General features: G+C 43.4%; 6 protein-coding genes across 7 annotated transcripts; 1 reads left to right on the forward strand and 5 right to left on the reverse strand.

Moving 5' to 3' along the window:
- Window positions 1-3,976: 3,976 nt before the first annotated feature.
- Window positions 3,977-4,585, reverse strand: LOC26526917. Its single transcript, XM_015158875.2, has 4 exons — window positions 4,523-4,585; window positions 4,307-4,468; window positions 4,123-4,248; window positions 3,977-4,058 (listed from the first exon to the last, which is right to left on the reverse strand). Exons 1-4 carry the CDS (start codon window positions 4,583-4,585, stop codon window positions 3,981-3,983), a joined length of 429 nt encoding a protein of 142 aa, XP_015014361.1. The 3' UTR covers window positions 3,977-3,980.
- Window positions 4,586-7,677: 3,092 nt separating this feature from the next.
- LOC6544095 (pupal cuticle protein G1A) lies at window positions 7,678-8,591 on the reverse strand. Its single transcript, XM_001971400.2, has one exon. The coding sequence runs from the start codon at window positions 8,503-8,505 to the stop codon at window positions 7,678-7,680; it is 828 nt and encodes a 275-aa protein (XP_001971436.1). The 5' UTR covers window positions 8,506-8,591.
- A 1,314-nt stretch (window positions 8,592-9,905) lies between these two features.
- On the forward strand, window positions 9,906-10,646 carry LOC6544096 (cuticle protein 76). Of its 2 annotated transcripts, XM_001971401.2 has the most exons (2): window positions 9,906-10,256; window positions 10,311-10,646. In XM_001971401.2, the coding sequence occupies exons 1-2, from the start codon at window positions 9,906-9,908 to the stop codon at window positions 10,644-10,646; spliced, it is 687 nt and encodes a 228-aa protein (XP_001971437.2). The 2 variants fall into 2 exon arrangements, with proteins under 2 accessions (XP_001971437.2, XP_026833302.1); XM_026977501.1 differs by having other exon boundaries at window positions 9,906-10,646.
- A 1,371-nt stretch (window positions 10,647-12,017) lies between these two features.
- On the reverse strand, window positions 12,018-12,945 carry LOC6544097 (protein late bloomer). The gene is made up of 5 exons (XM_001971402.2): window positions 12,844-12,945; window positions 12,607-12,786; window positions 12,407-12,541; window positions 12,173-12,349; window positions 12,018-12,122 (listed from the first exon to the last, which is right to left on the reverse strand). Exons 1-5 carry the CDS (start codon window positions 12,943-12,945, stop codon window positions 12,018-12,020), a joined length of 699 nt encoding a protein of 232 aa, XP_001971438.2.
- Window positions 12,946-13,341: 396 nt separating this feature from the next.
- On the reverse strand, window positions 13,342-14,073 carry LOC26527042. The gene is made up of 4 exons (XM_015158900.2): window positions 13,971-14,073; window positions 13,751-13,918; window positions 13,568-13,693; window positions 13,342-13,503 (listed from the first exon to the last, which is right to left on the reverse strand). Exons 1-4 carry the CDS (start codon window positions 14,031-14,033, stop codon window positions 13,435-13,437), a joined length of 426 nt encoding a protein of 141 aa, XP_015014386.1. The 5' UTR covers window positions 14,034-14,073; the 3' UTR covers window positions 13,342-13,434.
- A 9-nt stretch (window positions 14,074-14,082) lies between these two features.
- On the reverse strand, window positions 14,083-14,902 carry LOC26526078. Its single transcript, XM_015158729.2, has 5 exons — window positions 14,731-14,902; window positions 14,509-14,676; window positions 14,321-14,449; window positions 14,169-14,261; window positions 14,083-14,100 (listed from the first exon to the last, which is right to left on the reverse strand). The coding sequence occupies exons 1-4, from the start codon at window positions 14,791-14,793 to the stop codon at window positions 14,193-14,195; spliced, it is 429 nt and encodes a 142-aa protein (XP_015014215.1). The 5' UTR covers window positions 14,794-14,902; the 3' UTR covers window positions 14,083-14,100; window positions 14,169-14,192.
- Between the last annotated feature and the right edge of the window lie 8,886 nt (window positions 14,903-23,788).

Here is a 23,788-nt window from a genome sequence, read left to right on the forward strand (position 1 = left end):
AGATGGAAAATTTATTCAAATTTATAGCTTGACCGGAAATTAAAGAATTCGCTCTTCATTTATTCAAGATAAGGAGGATACAAATTATGAACAGAAAATACAAGTATTTTTACTTGAAATTATGTTTAAAATTTACCATGATTCAGGGGTGTTTTAAATGTGTGACTAACTAAAGAGCTTAGCATTTTTGTAATTATTACTAGGTATTCTTCAGATACCGTGTGGCAACAAACGTCCTTCTGTGATTTTAAGCCGACGATAGTAGTTTGCCCGGCTTGCAGGTGCAATTTAATTTATATCGTCTGACCGCGGGGAAAACCTGTGCCAGAAAAACACCTCGGTGACCGGTCAAAGGTGTCACACATAAACCATTCAATCTGACAGCCAGCTGGGGGAGATATGTATATACGAGTTGGTGGGGCTCTAGATACATATGTATCTGAAGTGAAATGGCAAAGCGATAGACAATGACACTGCCCAACGCTGACCGCAGTCAAACTTTCGATTTCACTTCGTTAACGTGGCGAGTTGGACACGTTTCCGACCCCTTCAGCTCACCTTTGCGTGCTCTGCAATTTATTTTCCCAGCACATTTGTCGAGAGTTTTCCACTCGCTCCATATTCATTTCGGTGGTGCAAATTGCGCACGAAACATGCGAGTGGTGAGTGCACAAAACCAATTTGTAATAAAGACGACGACGGCGAGGAAAAGCGGGAAAAAGCGCAATGCCTTCATTTCATTGTTCATTGTTGCCATACCCAGTGCTCCAAGAAGTAGGGGGTATACTGTATTTGGGCATACCTCTAAGCAAGGGCTGTTAGTTCTGCTATCAATATTTTGCATGTGCAACATTCCATACCTTATTTCTTGATTTCTAAAATAGAACTCCTTTTGCTTTCAGCTGACATGTGGTGTAAAGTACCATATTTCCTACTTTTTTAATGTAAGGGCTGGATATCCGTTAGTCGAAATCTTCATGCTGCTCAAGGACTAGGTGATGGGAATGGCTCAGTCGAACGGAGTGGGATTATGCGGCATCAGAAGATGTTGACACATCACGCAGCCGTCCAGGCATTTGAATGTTTTCAATTAACTTTATGTAGATAAATAGCCGCAACTAGCCCCGTTGACTGAGTTGGCTTTAAAGGACGAGCCAGGCCGAAGGACGCAACAAAAATGAAACATTGCACGGCTGTAAATTACACCAGTGGCGTGGGCATAAAGGAGAGGGGGTCTTTGGCGGAAATTGCATTATCAGCGTCAAAAGGCAAAGGCATTTCAGGCGCAAGTTGCCCCTTCTGGTGGCATGTTTTGCCGCCGGCTGCTGTTGCTGCCACTTCCTCCTGCACTTCCTGCCCGCCGAGACAATGAGTTGTGATAGCACAACTTTTGCAGCGGCGTCGCGCGTTGCGCATAATTACCGTTCGGGCGGAATGCGAATGGGAGCGGCTGCTCTACCGCCCGCCCAAGACTGATGAGCTGTTTATGACTTGACGCTTTCGCAGTGCATTTAATACCGTTATTGTGGCGCATTTGTAACTAGCAGTTAATAACAGCGCACAGCACTTTCCACACTGCCATTTTGGTTTTGCTCACCAATATTAATACCAAATTATATTTCTTGACAGCAGTTGGCACCGCAGCTATGATTAAAACACAACAGTCTTTGGTTTTTATTTTTTTTATATTTTTGCAACTTAACTAGCTACTAACTACTATACCAAATTTTGTTCTCTGTGCTGTTGCAGCTGCAAAATGGATTACGCTCGCCGGCCATTGTTCATGGTGTTTATATGAAATTTTAATGAATTGTAAAGCCAGGACATCTTGGAGCAGCACACATGTGCCTTCGCTGCTCTATCAGACAAACATTATCGCAGTCGCTACTTCAAGTTCAATAAAGTTGAGTGCCTGGCACAAATGGAAATTTTACGCATACCCATCGAGGCGAAAGGAAAGTGCGGAAAAGTGCCCTTTAAAATCACTTTATTACGCCGGCGTGTGTGTGTGGGTGTGGGTGTTTTTCATCCCCTCTTTTGGGGAGAGGGAAGAGGGGATGGTGGACACATTTGTTGGGGGCGACAATTTATAAGAAAATTCCCATCGAACTCCGGCATCGTTGGGCAAATGTCTTTTGACCGATAAAAACGTACCCGGCATACGCTTTAATCATGAAAAATCATATTGAAAGCTCATGCGCTGCACATGCTGATAGCGGGAGGCGTTCGCCAGATAGTGGGCGTGGCAGCCATTAAATGAATATTTCAACAAATTTGCCTTACAAGTATATTTAAGACCGGGCCAACGAGACTCTCAATTCCACACACAAAACAGCTGCACAATTTCCGTTGGAAACTTTGGACTGCAAAGTTTTTGTGTGCGACTTTAGACAACAACAAGAACCGTGACATTTGGTTGGGGAAAAATAAGTTGGGCGAAGACCTCTCTCGAAATACCCTAACTAGCTGTTATAACATTACCAGTCACATATAACATTGAATTTAATAGGTATCAACAACAATATAATACTACTAATAAATGTAGCTAAAATAAATGAAAATTTCAATACATTTTCTTAGGCTCTGAATGAAATATTTATGCTGCTAATTGAGTTGTTTATTAATTATATTATGAAAGCTTTTTTCTGTTCTGTGAGCCCACTTGCCCCGCATACCCTTCTTCGACAAGTTGAAAGTTTTTGCCGCATGCATTTCAATTGCGTAGCCGTCGCCGTCGTCATTTACATGGCAAGTCATTGGACAAAGTGGGCGCCCCGCCGGTTGGCTTGCCACCCGGTGGCATGGAGAGCATCCACCGCCTGCTTAGTGTCTTACATCTCTTTGACTCTAATAGATTTTAATCAGCCGCAGGACATGCGCCCCGGACGACAAGGACAACGACAACGTCGACGACATGCTGTTATGGCCCCAAAAATTCCAGTCCAGCAATCCAATGCGAATCGCCGGCGGCCGATCAGGCCTCGTCTTTAATTATGCCAGTTGGGGGAATTAAAAAGAAACGAAATACTTATTTTTGCGGCATTCATATCTTTGTTCGCATTTAAATGGGAGTCCACAAAAAGAGGTCTTTGTTCATAGCCAAAGGCTTTGAGCATTTCTGTATAAAAGTGCCAGTTTAGAGAGTGTTTTTCCACACAATTTCCCGGCCAAAAGCTTCGGGGCAGCGCACACACCTCTAATGAGCCACTTCACATCCTTGAATTCTGTTGCATTTTTCCAGCACTTTGACACGTTTCATTCCGGTTTTTTTTTTCCAGCCAAGAAGGGTGTGTACTTTTATTTGCGTAATTGGCCAAATGCTGAGTGATGTGGCCAGCGTCTTTATGGCTGAAACAAATTTAATGCCCTTATCGGCATCCGTTCTTGGCCATAAAATGACCCGCTCTACCGCTTTACCGCTTTTCCGCTTTCCACCCCACTCCATACTCCGTTTCCATTGCCAATAAAAGTGTCAAGTGAAATGCGTGTAATGAGCACCGGACTTGGGGACGCTCAGTTCTGCTCTCTGACTTCTGACCGAGTGGGAAAAGTGTTTTTAAATGCAAAGTATCATTATTTGTGGGCATCGTTAAACTTCATTTAAAGCTGCACAAATGGAGCCAACAGATGACCCCGGCGGGGGTCACCGCCTCTGCTCCTGTTGGCGCTTATCTTGTCATTGCCATCTTTATTGGCTGCCATTATCGTCCTGCGGGTGTCCATAATTCCGCATGTAATTTGATTACCCACACAGCCCACAAATTGCCACGCCCACCGATATCAACAGCTCCATCAGCTCCATCAGCACTTTGAGGTCACTTTCAGATTAAAGTAGGAAAACTGGCCTTCGAGCACCAACATCGATTATTATAGTGACAAGTAATGAACAGCTAAATATAAACTAAATGTGTTGTAAATTTATTTTTTAACTGAGAATATTAAACTGAGAAAATAGCAAAATAATTTGTAATCCTTGTAGTCTAAAAGCCCAGTTGAAACTCTCGAGTTTGCTCATGCAGCCGCATACAAAACAGAACTGTCAAAACCGCACACACTATCTGTGGAAGAGTGATATACATCAGTTATTTGATCGGAATATATGTACAGGAAACTGGCTGATACCGATAAGACTGTGTTGAGCTGGAACCATACGTGGGCGAGGTTGGCAGCTAAATGTGGGGACAGATTCTTACACACTATCCACATGACTATCTTAACTAAGCAGAATGATATCAGTATGAACATCTGCTGAAAGGGCCTCAAAATATAAATATTTTTGATGCAGAAGCACCTAATAGGGACCTACCATTCTAATTACAAAGAGTGTTTTCATAATCGTTCCATAAATTCCAAATATCAATGTTATAAGTGCAATGAAGCAGGCTATTAGGTTTAAGTTGGCGGCAATCTCATGGTGTTCGTCTTTCGCATGCACACCATAGACAATTATTTCCATAATATTGGTAGCCTGCGGACTTGATCAGGTATATATGTTCAACGATAGGCAAAGTAACCAACTCACTATGGTGGGAAATATTGTCAGCAGCAGTGATATCCTAATGAGTAAAGGCGGGCAAGCGCACATCCTGAATTTTAACGGAATTCAAATAATAAATGACAAGTTTCGCATGTCTAGAAATACAGTGAGTAAGTAAGATCGGATTGTCTCGACTATGAGATACCTGTTACTAGGCCAAGGAGAGTGCCGCGGAGGATTTACTACATGGCCAGTGGTGTTGATAAAAGTGTGACAACTCCTCCAACTTCAGCTAGTTATTTACAAGTGCTAAGCCGCAAGATATTCAAGTGGCGGAGAGAGGACGAGCTCCTCGAGGACCTCGAGCTCCTTCGAGTCCTGCCACATGTGGCTGAGTAACAGGGACGACAAAGCGGCCAACAGCAATGCCAACAACACTGTTGACATTTTCCAGTTGAACGCACAATAGCCCCCATTCCATTTGGAACCCGTTTGTTGTTTGCCGTCTTGTATCTTGTATCTTGTATCTTGTATATGGTATCTGGTATCTGGTATCTGTCCTGTGTGTCCTGCCGCTCTGCTAAAATAATCGCCACAATAATCTGTCAACGACAGCTGCTGATGTCATAAAAACCTTTTGAAGATGTCCTGGCTGGAGTCCTCTCCTCCTTGTTTGTGTGCCCAACACAGGCTAATGATAATTTGCCACAATTTACACTCAAACCAGCCGCAGCAACGAGGTCCTGTGGCTGTGTGATAAAATCATTGATGGAGCCAAAAGCTAATTGAATGTTAATCGCTTGGCATTGACATCGCACGTGGCAGCCAGCGGCGGGGTTGAAAACTGCCATGGAAAATCGCAGGAAAACGGAGAAATAGAAAACCCCTCATCCGGGGCTTTTCACAGATGTGCTGCGATAAAGCTCAAAGGTAAGCGGTCAATTTGCATAAAGTGATGATAAATCAACACAAAAAAGGCGACCTTAAAGTTGCTTTTGTGTTTTCCACTCGCCCAGCTGCACTTGTTTGTTTCGCATCGCCGGGCAAATGGAAAACAAGCCGTCTTTAATCTAAAAATTTAATTTTCAAACAAAAAAAGGAGCACCGTACATAGTAGGCCGCAACTTTGCTTGTTGTGCCTGTGATATGTTTCAAATGCAATGCATTCCAAGTGTGGCTGGCTCTGACAGAAGGACACATTAACTGCAGTCACTGTCCGGCATTATAGTCGCAGTTAGGAAAACAGAATCCGGACCGAGGGACTGCCCCTTTGTGGTTCGGTGGAGTCAAAGTTGCAATTGAAATGCTGGCACAGATGTAAATTCAAATGGGCGGGACGGGCACAATCTGCCACAGCAGATGCATCAATTGTCTTATTGTGTGCCGAGACAGAGTCGTCATAATGTCCATCAAAATGAGGCAAAAATTACCAGTCAGCCGTATACAGTGCAAGAAAAATATTAACCCAGCAAAGGGGTCTTCTCTATGCTCCAGTTTTTCGTTTCAAACTCTATATCCAGCTCTTTTGCTCAACTTGAAAGCATAATATTGTATAATATGACTGGCAAAACAATAATTATTTGTTTCGGTGCAACGATGGCCATCGCAAACTGTGTCTGTGACGCCGTCTGGAGTGTCATGCTCGGCACGACCCGTGGGATAGGTAAATTTGATTTATGACCTATTATGCGTCTTATGTCCAGCCATAATTTAATTATAGCAGGACACACAGCCAGCCAGTCAGACAAAACACAAAATACCGAATGGCAGAATGGCAGAGCGACAATGTCTGCAGTTTTTCAGCCACATAGAGACACACACAATCTGCCACACATAATGCTGTTATTTAAATCATGAAAATTCGCTTACCTAAATTGCATTGCAACAATTGCAGGGTGGTCCCTGCAATTCGCCCCTTGTCAGTGTCGTTTTTGTGGCAAAAACTAAAGCGGCAATCTTAAGCCAAAATGTAAATGTAATTAAAGTGCAGTTAGATTTTCATTTCAGGAGGTACGTGTGTGTGTGTGAGTGTGAGTGTGCTTGGCATGCGAAATGAAATTGAAATAAATTATTGACTAATTGTCAACTCAGACGAGGACAATCTGGCACATTTTGGCATGTGGCATGTGGCATGTGGCACGGGGCACGGGGCGTATGCGCAATCAAATCACAAATCAAAGCGCCGCCCGAGTACAAGAACAAATGCAGCTAATTTGGCTGGCAAAAATTCCAAGACAGGGCACCCGTTCTACTCTTTTCGGACACGTTTTCATTTAATTTGATTGTTCTTGTCTGGCCTGCCAATTGGTCTTGGGGGAATTAATCAGCTCGATTGCATGTCTCATTAGTGTCATGTCTTAACAGGGCCAACTAAATTGCACATTTTCCCCAGTCTTGCAGAAATATTTTAGGAGCCCTTTGCGATTTTTGAAGCATAGCAATCCATTTAATCACACACAAAGAAACGCTTTAGTATGACTTCCTTAGTTTCCATAAAGTTCATAGGTTCATGCAGTCAATGTCAATGATTATTAATAATTGCGCTTTAACTTTCCTTCCCTCTTATTTGTACATTACCTAACTCTCTCTATGACTTACCCTTCATTACGCAACTCGATCGCTGGCCAAGCAATCCCGCCAAAATATCACTGTCAAAACACGCATTCGATCTTTAAACTCTACCTCTTGGCCGCCTGTCAATGGCTCCAATTGAACCCATTTAACTGGAACCCATTAATGTACCACACATCTATCCGCAGCCACTCTGAGCCAAAATGTCAATTTTAAGCTTCGGGGGCAAGCGTGTAAGCCATTTATGCGAAGCTGCGGTTATGCGAGCATAAATATCCGTTAATTAACCGACAATAAGTATAACAAGTGCACAACTGGGCTAGAGGCTGGGTTTTGGGGGAAGGGTGTGCGAAAAATATGAAATCCAATTAAAGAGCCATAAAACACGACATGCCACGCCCCCGCAGCTTATCACAAAGCCACTTACCACCACGCCCACCACCTCCGCACTTAAGGTAAGACCTCATAGAAGGCCAACGCTTAACGATGAATTGGCAGAAACCAGTTTGGCCATTGTTCACCCAGAAGGTCTGCTTAACTCGGCTCATGTTTAATTTGCAACAATCGATCTCCGTCTTTATTGACCACCAAACATTAACAATTGCCTAAGCCCAAAGGCCAAGACTTACTTAGAAACCCCAGTGGGTTCCGAATCCATCGAAGCTCATGTGCGACACACTCTCGGCGGGGGAATACTGGACCGTCTGGGAGCTTCCATAGCTGGAGACGCCCAGAGCTGGGGCATTGTGGGTGTAGGTGGTGGCGGCGGGTCCATGGTTCACATTGGTGGTGGCCAGTGGGGCGGCATAGGACACGGTCTTGGCCACAACTGGAGCGGGAGCAGCATAGACTGGAGCCGGAGCGGAGTAGACAGTCTTGGCCAGAACTGGAGCAGGAGCAGCATAGACTGGAGCAGGAGCGGAGTAGACAGTCTTGGCCACAACTGGAGCAGGAGCAGCATAGACTGGAGCAGGAGCGGAGTACACAGTCTTGGCCAGAACTGGAGCAGGCGCGGAGTACACGGTCTTGGCCACAACGGGAGCAGGAGCAGCATAAACCTGAGCTGGAGCAGAGTACACAGTCTTGGCCAGAACTGGAGCTGGAGCAGCGGCGTACACAGTCTTCTCCACAACGGGCGCTGGAGCATGGACCAGAGTCTTGGACACGATGGGAGTGGCCTGAGTGTACAGAGGAGCTGCACCATAAGTGGTTGTCTTAATGGCAGGAGTGTAGACATTGTTCTGGATCCTGGTGTCGCTCTTCCGCACACTGGAGTACGGGGTGTCCACCGCCTTCGAGTAGCTGGACACAGTGCCGGCAAAGGATCTCACCACATTCTGCTGAGTGGAGGCGACTGCGTCCACCGACGGATTGGCAATGGCCACATGGCTGGCCAAGAGACCAGCATTGGCGCAGGCCACCAGGGCGCACAGAGTGATGAGGTAGCGGAAAGCCATGTTGGAGTGGAAGTACGTGGATGACTGGACGGTTTGCTCACGTCGAAAAGAAGTCGAAAGCAGGCTGGCTGGGCTGCGACTGATGCTGATTTGGCCAAAATGGTGCGGCTTTTATACGCATCGGACGCGTGCCAGTTTCTGCAAGTCTTTGGTTGATTTTCTGGTGATTTTTGGTAATGTGAACTGCCCACAATGCGATGGCAGTTCACCTGCGTAACCGCTTGAAAGCCAATTTACAGGCATGCATTAAACGCGGTAATTAGGTTTCGGTGTGGGGCAGAAACGGCTACAGGGTCCCCAGTGGAAAATTAATAACAATTTGCCAAAAAAAAACAAAAATAAAAATGCGCAAATAGAAGAAGGAAAAAGAGCGCAGAATTTGTGGCAGTAAGAAGCATCCCAAGTTGGCAACACAATTCAATTTGGAGTAGCGTCAACTTTGGTAATTTCAATAAATATTCATCATGCGCCCGTGAGCAGCAGAGCAGGAAAATTCATTTTCCAAACTTGGCCAAAACAAAAAGAAAACATCAAGCGAGTACAAATGCCAACAGAACGAAGTGTTGGATGCTCTATGCGCATAATTTACTCTCAATGGCTTAGGTGGTTCAATAAACAGTAATATACTAATAAATAATATAATATTTATGGCAGATCCATATACAAACTTTATACTAATATATACATGTTGCTATGACCAGCTAAACTTTCCGCCTGCCGATCATTAATTTCAACTTGTGATCTCCCTTCTGGAAGGGCACCAAAACTGCTGCGCTCCCCCGTGGAATAAAAACAAACAAAAATCATAAACAACTGACTGCCACCACTCCGAAAATAAGAAGGAACCACTGACACCCCTGCTGATAAAGTTGACAGCAACAAGGAGCTGAGGAACATCCCCTTATTGAGGGGTTGCCTCATATTTGCTGCTCGAGTGGAACTCAATTTAATGGAAAAACACGGCGGGAAAATAAAAGTTAGCTCCCTCCTCTGTTGCTGGAAAATTTATGAGCTGCTGATAGTACGGGTATTCAAAATAATTCACTTTCCTGATACATTTCGGGTGTGGGGCACTTGAGCTGGCCTCCAATTAAGACAGAGATGGAGCACGGAAAGAGGCGGGGAAAAGAGCTCAGTCATTTGTCGACCCATTGAACCAGTTTCTTGCTCTTTTTTCGAGCTTAGGCCTAAGTCAGTCTGTCATACGAACACACCGTAATTTGCAATTTGCGGGTTGGCCGTGAAATTTGGCAAGCCATTTTGGCTATTGGCGCGTTTTGGCTATAAAAACAGTCGCTTGCCAAGGGTTTAGCATCAGTAGCCACTGCAGCTCACTACAAACATCAGTTTAAGTGTTCAATTTCAATTATTATTTGCAAATTACAAAACCAATCCTAGCCATGGCATTCAAGTACGTCCTGTTGTCCTTCTGCGCTCTGGTGGGCGTGGCAAGTGCCGGCTTCCTGGCTCCGGCCACCACCTATGCCGCTGCCTCCATTCCCGTGGTGGCCAAGGTGGCCCAGCCCCACTACGATGCCGTGGGAACCACCCAGCAGAATGTGGTCCGCTCCTTCGGCGGCACTGTGTCCACCTACTCCAAGAACGTGGTCACCCCGTACTCCAGTGTCAGCAAGGTGGACTCCCGCACCACCAACAATGTGTACACCCCCAAGACCCTGTACTCCGCACCTGCTCCCGTGATCACCAAGTCCTTCTACACCGCTGCTCCTGCTCCAGTCGTGGCCAAGACTGTCTACTCCGCTCCTGCTCCCGTCTATGCTGCTCCCGCTCCCGTCGTGGCCAAGACTGTGTACTCCGCTCCGGTGGCCAAGACTGTCTACTCCGCTCCTGCTCCCGTCTACGCTGCTCCCGCTCCAGTTCTGGCCAAGACTGTGTACTCCGCGCCAGCTCCAGTTCTGGCCAAGACTGTGTACTCCGCTCCTGCTCCAGTTGTGGCCAAGACCGTGTACTCCGCGCCAGCTCCAGTTCTGGCCAAGACTGTCTACTCCGCTCCTGCTCCAGTTTACCACGCTCCTGCTCCTCTGGTGGCCGCTGCTCCCGCCGCCTATGTGAAGTACTCGCCCGCCGCCGTGGTTGCCCACGCCAGCTTCGATGGATTCGGATCCCACTGGGGATACTAGGGCGTGACATGCCATCCTTTGTTGACACTTTGTTGATTTATGATATATGAAATAAAGAAAGTCCCTTTATAACTGAATCAAGCAGGAACTTCAATTTTCAGTAATCATAGTTCACTGTAATTACATTAAGGGAAGAATGGTTGTAATGTATAAAAATGTCTCTATTTGCAAGGCAAAAAGTAAGAAAATATTTTAAGATTAAACTTTGTGCGAAGCGTCCGTCATGAATTGAATTTTGTTATCATATATTCTTCAGAACTGGCCATATAAAACGATTTTGTAGCCTCAATTTAAAGTAACACTTTCGCCCTTTTTCTAGCTCCTGCCTTCCATTTGTCTAGCGTTTAATGGGCCGTATGTGTGCTAAGATATGTGCTAACCATTCCAGGTCCCTGGAAACCATGGCCACTCACCTCAAAAACCCTTTTCATTCTGTTCACCAAGTGCAACTCTTTTCATTTTTTTGCGAGGGCGCAAATATTTAGTGCAAAACTTTCTGTTTGTCTTTGTCGGTTGGGGGGTGCAACAAAAAATTGTTGGCCAAAGTTTAATGAGCCACATGACCCTTTGGCCTGCGACTCGCCTTCGCAGCCCTACCCTTCTATCTGTGAACTTTGCACTGGGCATTTCAGCAGCTTGACCAAAAGTGTGGTTGCTTTTGCTGCCGTTATTGTTATGGCGGCTAAAAAGTTTTCCCAACACCCAAACACACGCATAAAAAAGGCATTAACGATGTGGGCCGGAGCAAACTATTTAGCCATAAAGTTGGTCGTTCCGGCGGACAATTTCGTATGCATATTTTATGGATTTTCAAATGCTGCAAAATTGTTTTTCACGACTAGAATTTAATGTTGACAACAATAAAATTTATGCGCGGGACGAGGCGAGGGACACAAAATGAATATATAAACTTGAGCGCTTGGTGGGGGACACTGGATCGTCCTTGAATATTTTCTGCTTAGCTGCATTTGCATATTGTCCGGATTGGAGTCCAATTCCGTGTCCGAATCCCAATCCGAATCCGAATCCGGGGTATTTGCAATACTTTTTCAATCGCCCGACATGCTTTGTTGATTTCTTTATTGGCTCATCCATATGCATGCCGTCGTTGAACAGGATTCTGGACATTGGATTTGCCACTCAAGTGTTTATCGTTATTGATTGCAGTCCGTGAAACATGACGAGAGCCAGCAGCATCCAATTTGTCTCGCCCGCCACAATGCCAATACCCATTGCCAGGGCAATGTGAATTGTGAACCGCGCCCGAAACTCGAATCCCCAAGAAAATCAGCTGCTTAAGTTCCATGCGATGTTGGAAAGTAGCCCTCAAGGTCTTCAGGATTACTTCCCAACTCCGAACGGAACTTTAAGTCAGGTATTCAAACTACCAAACATTTCGGTGCGCTGCTGAGACGATACGCCCCTGCTCCTTTTCAGTAAAATGAGGAATACCTCAATGCATATGACTAATACATACTAAATCGGCATTCAGCACTTGGCTTTTTAAGCACGCGGTCATCACTCACCTGAACTACGAATGAGATCACCTGGATGATGGGAAACGAGGGCTTTATGTAGTGCGTGGAGCAGCCGGATTGGTACAGGTCCCCCTCCCGTCCACTGCGATCCTGGTAGCAGGACAGCGGAATATCCATCTCGTCCAAAATGTAGTCGTCAGGTCCCAAAACGCCGCAGCACTGGCACTTTTAACAAACCAAGTGGATAAGTTTACTTAAGTAATATTCTTGGGGGACTCTTACACGGCTTTCGAAGAACTCCAAACTCTTCTCATTTATCCAAATTCGAAGCACATCTGCTACAGTTTGGTACTGCTGCGCAAACAGTATAGTCAGCATCATCTGCAACCAAGTTGCTACAAAGAGTACTGTTGCGTACTGGAAAAAGTGAAATACAATCTAGGCAAGCGCTGTGTTTTTCAAAAGAGTTTACAAAAAATTACAATGCGTATTGCGCTGGCTAACTCCAGATATATGAAGAACCCGCCCAAGATCAGCAGCGGTACCATTAGGAAATTTATGGTTAGGGCGATAATCATGTAGGACCTGAACAAACAGTTCCAGCAATCCATGTATTCCTTCAGCATGAAGTAGTATATGTAAATATCCGCACAGGTCAAAATCTGTGGATGGGTGCACAGTCGTAGTGGCTTTTTCTTAGCTTCGTTGGTAGTACCTACGAAATTGACTGCCCACACACAGAAGGTGATGACTTTGCTGATGATCAACTTCCCACCGCCGTATAAAGTCGGAATGCCACGTGTTTCCTGATTATCCACCATACTTATCCGAATAATATGAATTATATTACCTAAAATAAGTTGACCTAAAATGACACTACTTCCGCAGGTATAAATGCTTTAAATACAGAATTTATTCGGTGAACCATTAGCGATACAATGTCTTTAAACACCAATACGATGTCCATTCCACTCTTTTACTTTCCTACGATGCGCATTCAGCGAGCTCTTTGTAATAACACCAATGGCAGGGTCAAAGGGCACATCCACTTACTAGAGACAAGATGTAGAGTGCTAAAAACCCAACTTAGGAGATACCTACCATAATTTAGGTGTCCCTTGCGTTTCAGTTTCGCTCTGATCCAGTTGGCTATACGACATATTTAAGATCTTAGCTTTAATCACAGTTAACCACAATGACAACGCGTGCAGAGGTGATACGATTTTTCGATATTATTGTACTACAGCTATGAAGCTTAATAAAATACTTGGAAGAATATGTATTTTTCAATGCTATACAGCAGATTCAGTTTAATTGGCTTCGCTTGCCAGTTCATATAGCCGAAGCCAGTATACAGTAATAGCGGCCATACATAGAAACTATTCAGATGACAAAAGTGCTGTTTTTAGACACATAAAAGTAATTGGAGAAGTGTATGCATACCGTAAGGAACCAGCATACCATAAACATGGGATGGGCTGCCGTCTTACCCGTATCCGTTTCCGTGCTTATACACACGAACAGAATTACCAGTTTCACCACGACGATTATTGCAAAGACAAAGATCATCTGAAAATAACATCAAATATTGAACTTAACGATTTAAGAAACCTCATGCTAACGGACCACTTTTAGAATTCGCATTCTATTACAGATCGCCGCATATATTAGAAATACTAGAGTCGACAGTATGACTGCGGACAATGATAGGCTAATAACGATCATAATAAAATGGTATCCCTTTAATGTATTCCATATAGAAACATCTTTTGCTATTTGTGCGCCATTAATTCCCTGCGAAATGATTAAAGAATTTGCTGTTCAATGAAATGCGCATCCAACTTACTGCGGTTATTGGTATTATAAGCATAAGCATAATTTTGAGAGCAAGTGTGGGACAAAAGCACATCCTGCTGAAGATTTTTCAAGATCAAATTTGGATATTTGTATTTTTGACAATATTTCCGTTTGAAGAACTAAAACAAATTTATGGGAAACATTTTTCAAGTTTTCTGCATAGTTTATAAGGTGTACCCGTCCTTACCACAATCAATATTCTTTATAGGAATTAGGCAGCTTCCCTTGAAGTCTCTGTTAGCCGCATATAAAAGAATAGATTAAAGATCATACAGCAACCCTGTTTTGAGTAAAAAAAAGTTGTAGCTAATTACTAATCCAATTTGATGATCTACCTACCGTAAAAATCCAGCACAGAATGAACCAAAGATGGGCGGCAGTATTTTCTATAGTTGTTTCTGCGGTTAATGTACACACGATTACAATAATACCCTTTGCTACACACTTCAAAATCAAGCAAATGAGAGTCTACAAAATTCCTTGAATATTTTAGAAAATCGTTTATTAATTAACTCAATGCCACGCACCACGTTTAAGGCCAATATATGTTGACGAATCGCAGCGAATATCGCAACTAAGAGAACAACTAGTATAATAACACAGAGTGCTAAACTTATAGTAAGAATAACATGATGGTGACCCACCAGTTTATCCAGCAAAGTGATGTCTTTTGCTATTTGCGCGCCATTAAATCCCTTAAAAAGTGTGACTACAGTAATTTTACATGAACGAGTGTGTATTTAACTCACTGCGGCAATATGTATGAGTGCCAAAAGAGTGATTTGGAGTACGCGAGTTGTACAAATGCACATTATACCGCAGACTACAATCAACAAAGCAAATTTAAAATTTTCCAACTACTAAACCCAATTGACATTGATCTCATGTGTTATGTAAACAACTTTTTTTTTTCCTAAAGCATTATTGAGGCGTACGAGGAAATCTGGGAACTATAGTCTAGTTAGCTTTATCAACTTAATTATTAAATTCAAAAATAATTTTGACAAGCCACCTGCTGCGATTTCTGTTCGCCTGGTATCAAGAATCGAAATTTATTCTATTTGGTCAAACAAATTGGCCTCAGCTGCGGATTTCGTGGGTAATTTCGTGATTTCTAACACCAGCGGAACATAATCGTTAGCAGGCTGGGAATCGTTGGTCACTTTCTGCGATTTCTGTTCGCCTGGTACTTGAATCCAAAATCTCCCAATTTGCCCGACCAAATTTGCCACAACTAAGCATTTTGCGGCGAATTTCCCGATGTGTGGCACCAGGCGATCATAATTGTAGCACAAGGATGTTGGAAACATCTGATCGTTGGGTCACCTACGACAGTTTCTGTTCGCCTGGTACTGCAAAACGGAAAAATTTCAATTTGTCACCTTATTTTTAGCCAAAAATGGAAATTTTTATCAAAAGGGATGCCAATGTGATCTTGCAAGTAATCACACTTACGGACACATACGCTACACATACACTACACTCACTGCTCGATATTTTGTGACTCTAAATTAGAAGACATGCCTTACAGTCTTCACTAGAACTAGTTGGGAATTATAGGGCTACAAGAAAATATGTTTCCAAATTTAGTTCGACAGTTTCTGTTCGCCTGGTACTGCATAACGGAAAAACTCTCATTTGCCACCCTATTTTTAGTTAAAAATTGAAAGTTTGACCTAAATTTAGTTCGAATTACGGCAAATTTCCAGATTTGTGGCACCAGGCGATCATAATCTGTAGCACAAGGATGCTGGAAATATCTATATATTTGATCGTTGGGTTACCTCCGACGGTTTCTGTTCGCCTGGTACTGCAAAACGGAAAAACTCTCATTTGCCACCCTATTTTTAGCCAAAAATTAAAATTTGGACCCAAATTTAGTTCGAATTACGGCAAATTTCCAGATTTGTGGCACCAGGCGATCATAATCTGTAGCAAAAGGATGCTGGAAATATCTATATATTTGATCGTTGGGTTACCTCCGACAGTTTCTGTTCGCCTGGTACTGCAAAACGGAAAAACCCACCCATGCCACCCTATTTTTAGCCAAAAATTAAAATTTGGATCCAAATTTAGTTCGAATTACGGAAAATTTCCAGATTTGTGGCACCAGGCGATCATAATCTGTAGCACAAGGATGCTGGAAATATCTATATATTTGATCGTTGGGTTACCTCCGACAGTTTCTGTACGCCTGGTACTGCAAAACGGAAAACTGTCATTTGCCACCCTATTTTTAGTTAAAAATTGAAATTTTGTCCTAAATTTAGTTCGAATTACGGCAAATTTCCAGATTTGTGGCACCAGGCGATCATAATCTGTAGCACAAGGATGCTGGAAATATCTATATATTTGATCGTTGGGTTACCTCCGACACTTTCTGTTCGCCTGGTACTGCAAAACGGAAAAACTCTCATTTGCCACCCTATTTTTAGCCAAAAATTAAAATTTGGAAATATTTTCTTATTGCAGCATACTTTTGGGCTCAACATATTTAAAGTGTCGCCAAATATGTTGCATACTTTTGAGCTGGGCGAAAACGGTCGAAACTATGGTCACACTGGTACTTTATCAAATTACCATACGCAGCCCAAAAGTATACACCAATTTTTAACGTAATTTGATAGCGTCTGCCCAAAAGTATGCAATGAATTACTAAATTCACAAATTATTTTGACCAGCCACCTGCTGCGATTTCTGTTCGCCTGGTATCAAGAATCGAAATTTCTTCTATTTGGTCAACCAAATTGGCCTCAGCTGCGGATTATGTGGATTATGTGGATTATGTTATGTCTAACACCAGCGGAACATAATCGTTAGCAGGCTGGGAATCGTTGGTCACTTTCTGCGATTTCTGTTCGCCTGGTACTTGAATCCAAAATCTCCCAATTTGCCCGACCAAATTTGCCACAACTAAGCATTTTGCGGCGAATTTCCCGATGTGTGGCACCAGGCGATCATCATCTGTAGCACAAGGATGCTGGAAATATCTATATATTTTATCGTTGGGTTACCTCCGACAGTTTCTGTTCGCCTGGTACTGCAAAACGGAAAAACTCTCATTTGCCACCCTATTTTTAGCCAAAAATTGGACTTTTGACCCAAATTTAGTTCGAATTCCTTCAAATTTTGTGATCGTGGCACCAGGCGATCATAATCTGTAGCACAAGGATGTTGGAAACATCTGATCGTTGGGTCACCTCCGACAGTTTCTGTTCGCCTGGTACTGCAAAACGGAAAAACTCCCATTTGCCACCCTATTTTTAGTTAAAAATTGAAATTTTGACCTAAATTTAGTTCGAATTACGGCAAATTTCCAGATTTGTGGCACCAGGCGATCATAATCTGTAGCACAAGGGTGCTGGAAATATCTATATATTTGATCGTTGGGTCACCTCCGAGAGTTTCTGTTCGCCTGGTACTGCGAAACGGAAAAACTCTTATTTCCCACCCTATTTTCAACCCAATAATTCCGAAAAAAACACTTAAAACAAGTTTAGATAATTTTACAGCTTTTATTTGCATTTCTGGCCCTAAGCCTAATTCATGCCTTAGATCTAAGCTCTGGTAAATTCCAGCTAGTCTCTTTGGTTGCCGCGGGCGGGCGATGTGGCAGGAACTGGTATTCGCTGTCGGTGCCGATGATGTAGGTGGGTATGTTGCCACGCCGCTTGACAAAGGAAATGCCACGGTAGTTGCACTGGATGTTGTAGCTTCAGCGCCGCGATCTCGGTGACTGGGATCTAGCAGGGCACCCCGGTGGAGTCCATGCTCATGGAGGACACGTTCACCGGATTGCCCATGATGTCGTAGTGTGGCTTCGAGATGTGTAAACAACTAAATCCACATTTTTACGAATAACTCAAGTGTTTTTATTTTGTTAATTTCATAAATTTGTACCTAATATTTTATTCCACATTAGTAGAGCTCGAAAAACCCCTTTAAGAAATCTCAGGAATTTGCATAGATTTATTCAGCATCGCAGCTTTTGACCGCGTTTGGTGATGGAAAACGGCTTGGGGTTGGAAAAACTAGAACTAAACCCGTACACATCCCTGCAAGGGAGCAGCAGCTGTGGAATTTTTTAATCAAACAGTTGCCATTAATTACTGCAAAATTCTCTAGCCACATAACAGACATTTTTTCGACAGCCAGCCGCGCTGGAATGAATGAAAAGAAAACAGGATGCGCTGCCAAGTCCTTCCTCGTGTGTGTGTCTGTGTGTGAGTGTGCTTGTATTTGTGAGTTAGGATCTGCGAGACGGTACCCCGAATGCTACATGGCTACATGGCTGGGGCACAACCAGCTGAGGATGGAATGCCAAGCGAACCGACCGCAGACTCGCCACCAAAGAAGCAGGCAACTAAAAATCAAATTAGGTGCAAACGAGCGCCCGTCGGCGGCAGGCGTTCATTTACTTGGCTCGAAAAAAAGTGGGCGTGTCGCGGTTGCGTTTTCGTAATGAATAATTTATAATGCAGCCCGCCGATGGATTTTATTTTCTTGTTGAGCTCTTAGTTGAGATTAAAATTTTGCGGTTGCCCAGGCCGCCCCGAATTAAAGTTCATGCTCCGCAGGATTCGCCCGAATCGGCTGATAAATGTGCGTGGGCTGGTGTCATGTGCACGCTCGTGAATTCAATTTGATACACAAACTGATTTATCGACTCCCAAGCACTGGCAGTAGCAACGCATTCAAAACACTTCAACAAATATATGCATAGCTTAATATTGCTGCAATGTTCGTTCAATTTCACAATTAATATTTAAGGCATCTTTTCCATTATTGAAATCATATAAATCTAGCTAAGGCAGCCACGAAATTGACTATGTTTTATTCGAATATTTGTGTATTTAGTTTTCTAAATTTTATCATATTCAACATGTAAGCTATATTTTTTTTCCAGTGCTTTGTCTCAACTCAACTTGGCACACGCCATTCATAAGTCAGTCGTCGTCAGCGGGAGAGTGGAGTCGAAAGTCGCAGACGATAAAAAATTACATACACTTGTAACTGGTGTCCTCGGGCCGGAGTCCTTGCCGCTCCACCACTACTCCGGAGTTATGTCCTGGTCCGGAGGAGCCCTGTGCCTGTGCTGCAGCCTCTAACAAGGTTAATTTGTTGCGATCGCAGTTCTGTGTCATTTATCTTCGCTGTCAGCGGCAAGTTCTCACATAGAGCGCAGCTCCTGGCAGCGTTCTAATTTGAATTTAACAAGCTCACTGGAGGCAAGGATGTGGCCATGGATCCCATCACACCCGCCGTCTATCGCGAAGCATTGAAAATTAAAAATTTATTGCCGGGCGTGGTGTCAATCATCGCTGGCATCATTCTCAGTGCAGCAGAGAAAGTAATAAAGTATTGAAATACAAATCACTGGCGACTTCCGGTACTCTCTCAAAGGTAAAAACCTGTTTGAATAATTCTATTATAATTTTATTCGCACCTTTTTTGCAGAAATAAGTTGGGAAAAGTGTATTTATAAATGCTAAATCTGTAAATAATTTTTGTAGCACCGAACCCGCTCTATAAATTCGCAAAACCCATGTCAGGGTGCATAAAAAATCTCGCTGAGCATCCTGCCACACAGTTGCAGGCACACACACTACATCATCATCAATTTGTGCTGTGAGCTTCTAGAGCACCCTCATCCATCCTGTTTCCTTTCCATGTCCCTCCGCCCACATACATCCTTTCAGGACTCCGCACTATCCATTGAACGTTTCAATTTCACTTGTTGGCTTCGATTGTCGCCTGTAGTTGGGTTAGCAATTGAAAGCGACACTTTTATGGTTTTCAGATTTGTGTGATGTTTCCTCTTTCACCCAAATTTACCACTCGGTCTGTACTTTTTTTTGTTTTTGTCCACCGTAGCAATTTTCCCTTACTCTGCTACGTGCTTTATTAGAAGGGTGCTGTGTTTTCCGACGACTGTTCTAATTGATAAATTCTTGGGAAAATTACGATGAGAGACGAATGCCTTTAAGTGTTTTTCACACTTACTTCCACAGCATTGCCCAATAGTTTGCATAATATTAGTTTTATGCCAGCCAAGGTCTCGAGCTCTTAATTCTGCAAATAAAATTTTGTTGCATATTTTGCGGCGCCAAATGGCAGCCACAAAAATGAATGAAATCGTAAAATTCAGACCATGCTGGACCGCATCCACGCCCAGTGAGCTAATAACGTATACTCGAAAACCGGAAACGCCGCAGACCAATCCAATGCCGCACAAAGGCTGACCCGCAGTTTAAACCCCTTTGACCCTTGCCCCCAAAGAAATCTCTTACTTTTTATGCAGAGAGAAAAACAGAAAAAGTCAGAAAAAATACAAAAAAATTAAAAAAAAAAAAAAAATCTAAATTTGAATGCAGATTATTAGACAATCGCGGCAGAAACATTTAGAGATATACCACTTCAAAATCCGATTAAGATAAGTTGAAGTATGGAGTTTAGAACTTCAGCCTTAGGACATTTTTTAATTTTTTTAATTTCTACAACAGTCCGAGTTCAACTACATCTACGCCAACAGCCCCTCCACCAATGTCAACTTCAATGTAGTCTGCCATCATTTTCCGAGAATCCCCCATAGATATTAGTACCTAAATTTGGGCACTTCGTACGCTGCATAGCAATCTTATCGAATCGTAGCAGAACGAACTGCGTATTCAAGAAGCGTCTTGAATGAGAAAACAGTGACATTATTTCCACCTCTATAAAAAATAAAAAGTTAATTCTTAAGTAGAATGATAACATAAGATTGAATTTTAAATGACACTAATCGGAGTATCTCCACTTCCAGCTGAACAAGTACTCTCAGAGCTTGCGCGTGGAGAAGATGAAGGTGGCCAAATGGACGTACATGGCGGCCTGTGCCGTGGATGTCTCTTGTTCCGAGCAGGTGAACGCCCCCCAGATGAAGTTCAGCAACGTTTCGCTCATGTCCAACGGCCGCAGGAGTCGCTACGAAGATGCACGCAGCTCCAATGAGGACGGAGTGTAGCGGCTGCCGTACGGAAACGGGAGCAACCTAGCCCTGGACCTCGAGCGGGGTCAGTATCGACTGCGGCATGCTGAGGATCGGCATTTCACACTACGACATCTAGGCTGAAGTAGGCTTAGGGCCAGATATGCAAATAAAAGCTGTAAAATTAACTAAACTTTTTTTAAGTGTTTTTTTTCGGAATTATTGGGTTGAAAATAGGGTGGTAAATAAGAGTTTTTCCGTTTCGCAGTACCAGGCGAACAGAAACTCTCGGAGGTGACCCAACGATCAAATATATAGATATTTCCAGCACCCTTGTGCTACAGATTATGATCGCCTGGTGCCACAAATCTGGAAATTTGCCGTAATTCGAACTAAATTTAGGTCAAAATTTCAATTTTTAACTAAAAATAGGGTGGCAAATGGGAGTTTTTCCGTTTTGCAGTACCAGGCGAACAGAAACTGTCGGAGGTGATCCAACGATCAGATGTTTCCAACATCCTTGTGCTACAGATTATGATCGCCTGGTGCCACACATCGGGAAATTCGACGCAAAATGCTTAGTTGTGGCAAATTTGGTCGGGCAAATTGGGAGATTTTGGATTCAAGTACCAGGCGCACAGAAATCGCAGAAAGTGACCAACGATTCCCAGCAGCAGTCTGCTGGTGTTAGAAATCACGAAGTTACCCACGAAATCCGCAGCTGAGGCCAATTTGGTTGGCCAAATAGAAGAAATTTCGATTCTGGATACCAGGCGAACAGAAATCGCAGCAGGTGGCTGGTCAAAATAATTTTTGAATATAATAATTCATTGCATACTTTTGGGCAGAAGCTATCAAATTACGTCAAAAATTGGTGTATACTTTTGGGCTGTGTATGGTAATTTGATAAAGTACCAGTGTGACCAAAGTTTCCACCGTTTTCGCCCAGCTCAAAAGTATGCAACGTATTTGGCGACACTTTAAATATGTTGAGCCCAAAAGTATGCTACAATAAGCAAACATTTCAAAATGACTTTATTTCCCAATCTCATTTGACTAGGGCAAGCAGAAGCTGACCCTTATCATAAATTATTTGTTATCTGTGATTGTTTTGTTATTGTTAAATTGATAGTTAAATTGATAGTTATGTGGATTTTTTCTTGTGTAGCTCTCTTAAAACTTGCATATCAGTGTGTTTTCCGGGCTTGTGTGCATTGGCACTTAAGTGCCGAAACAAATTTTTGGGAAAAGAGTTTAGGAAAGAGCTCGCAGCCAGGACGTCTAACATAACCTCGATTTGTATGCGTTGCTTCTTCCATTTGGTTTTGTCTGTCTGTTTGTTTGTTTGTTTGCCTTTTGTCTCTGCGACTGCCGTCTATTGCCATCTATTGCCGTCTCATTCGGCGGGGAATTGCAATTGCATTGCCACCTCTTTCCCTCCCACCATTCTCCGCCGCAACGACTGTCCTTGTCCCGCATCCGCGCTGTGTAAATATTTGATTTTTGCATTAAAGTCAATTTGCTTTCATGATTCCGTAATTCATTGTTTACTCACGCCAACTTCTATTACGCCTTCTGCCGCCCGCTTTGATTGTTTATTTTTATATCCCCCCCAGGCCCAGCAGAACTCAGACTTTGGGTTCGGGGTATCCCATGGTCCCGGATTTCCCGCATTTCCGCTGCACTTCCATATCCACTTCCATATAATATCCACAGACTCCACTCCGACACACCAGACCGAGCCCAGTGATCATCATCATCATCTTTGTTTGTTGCTCGCAGCAAGGTTTTCCACCGCCTTTTGTCTGCTGCCGCCTCCCCCAGTTTTTCGCCCGGAAAATCCCCGGCACACCACAATCGCCACCATCCTCCACCGGCAGACTCATCCTCATTCCTGTACTTACTGTTTTAATATGCGCACTCAACGTTAGAAATTAAATCTGGCTCTCAAATGTTATTTGCGCTTTTCGTTTATTTATTTATTTATTATTTGCTTACGCGGCTGCCAGTTCTGTTCCTTCGTTCCTTGGTCCTTGGTACTTGGTCCTTGGTCCTTGGTCCTGGCCCAGTTTTCATTAGGTAATGCATAATAAGCTCGAGAACTTGCGCCAGTGAATTCAATTTATATTATTTTCTCTGGGTGCAGAAATTTTCGGGCCTGGTCCCCGGGAAAAGCAATTATAAAACTGAATATGAATGGAAATGTAAGAACTCCGGTTTCAATTGTTTGAGACCGTAGATATGGCATTAGAATTTTCCACACAGAATGTCCGTTGCAGATTCCACAAAAGCCTTATACAAATGCGTTGTATTCATAGAATAATGTTAGAACTATTGGCTGTCTATGGCACTATAAAATTAATTATGATGCTTCGGATTTGCACAAGCGAACACATTTTTACGAGAGCGCATAAACTACAACAGGTTGCAAGCTCGAGTCCTGCGAATTCTATTTATTTTACGCGACCCACTAACCATCAACGATTTTATGTTTACTTGGCTCTATTCTCGGCTCTCGGGGACACCATGAACCGCAACGTGAATCCTGCAGAGCCAAATCAATATGTCGCACCATCAATATCCTTCAGCTAAGCGGCATCCTCAGTCAGCCATCGATTGTCATTATTATAAGGGGCGCGTCGCGTGCAATTTTAACGAGCTTACGCATTTTATCGCCAGTAGCTGGAAAAGCTGGAAAAGCGGGAAAATAAGCCCGGGGACCGTGTCATCGCCTCATCATCAGGCGGACTATGTGGCTGCAGTAAAAAAGAATCTAATTTAGTGCGCGGTTTGCATACAAATGCCAAATACAAGAGCCAATACCGCAGCGAATCCTGCGT

The sequence above is a fragment of the Drosophila erecta genome, unplaced genomic scaffold (genome assembly GCF_003286155.1).
Source record: "Drosophila erecta strain 14021-0224.00,06,07 unplaced genomic scaffold, DereRS2 tig00000021-arrow-pilon, whole genome shotgun sequence".
Lineage (NCBI taxonomy): Eukaryota > Metazoa > Arthropoda > Insecta > Diptera > Drosophilidae > Drosophila > Drosophila erecta.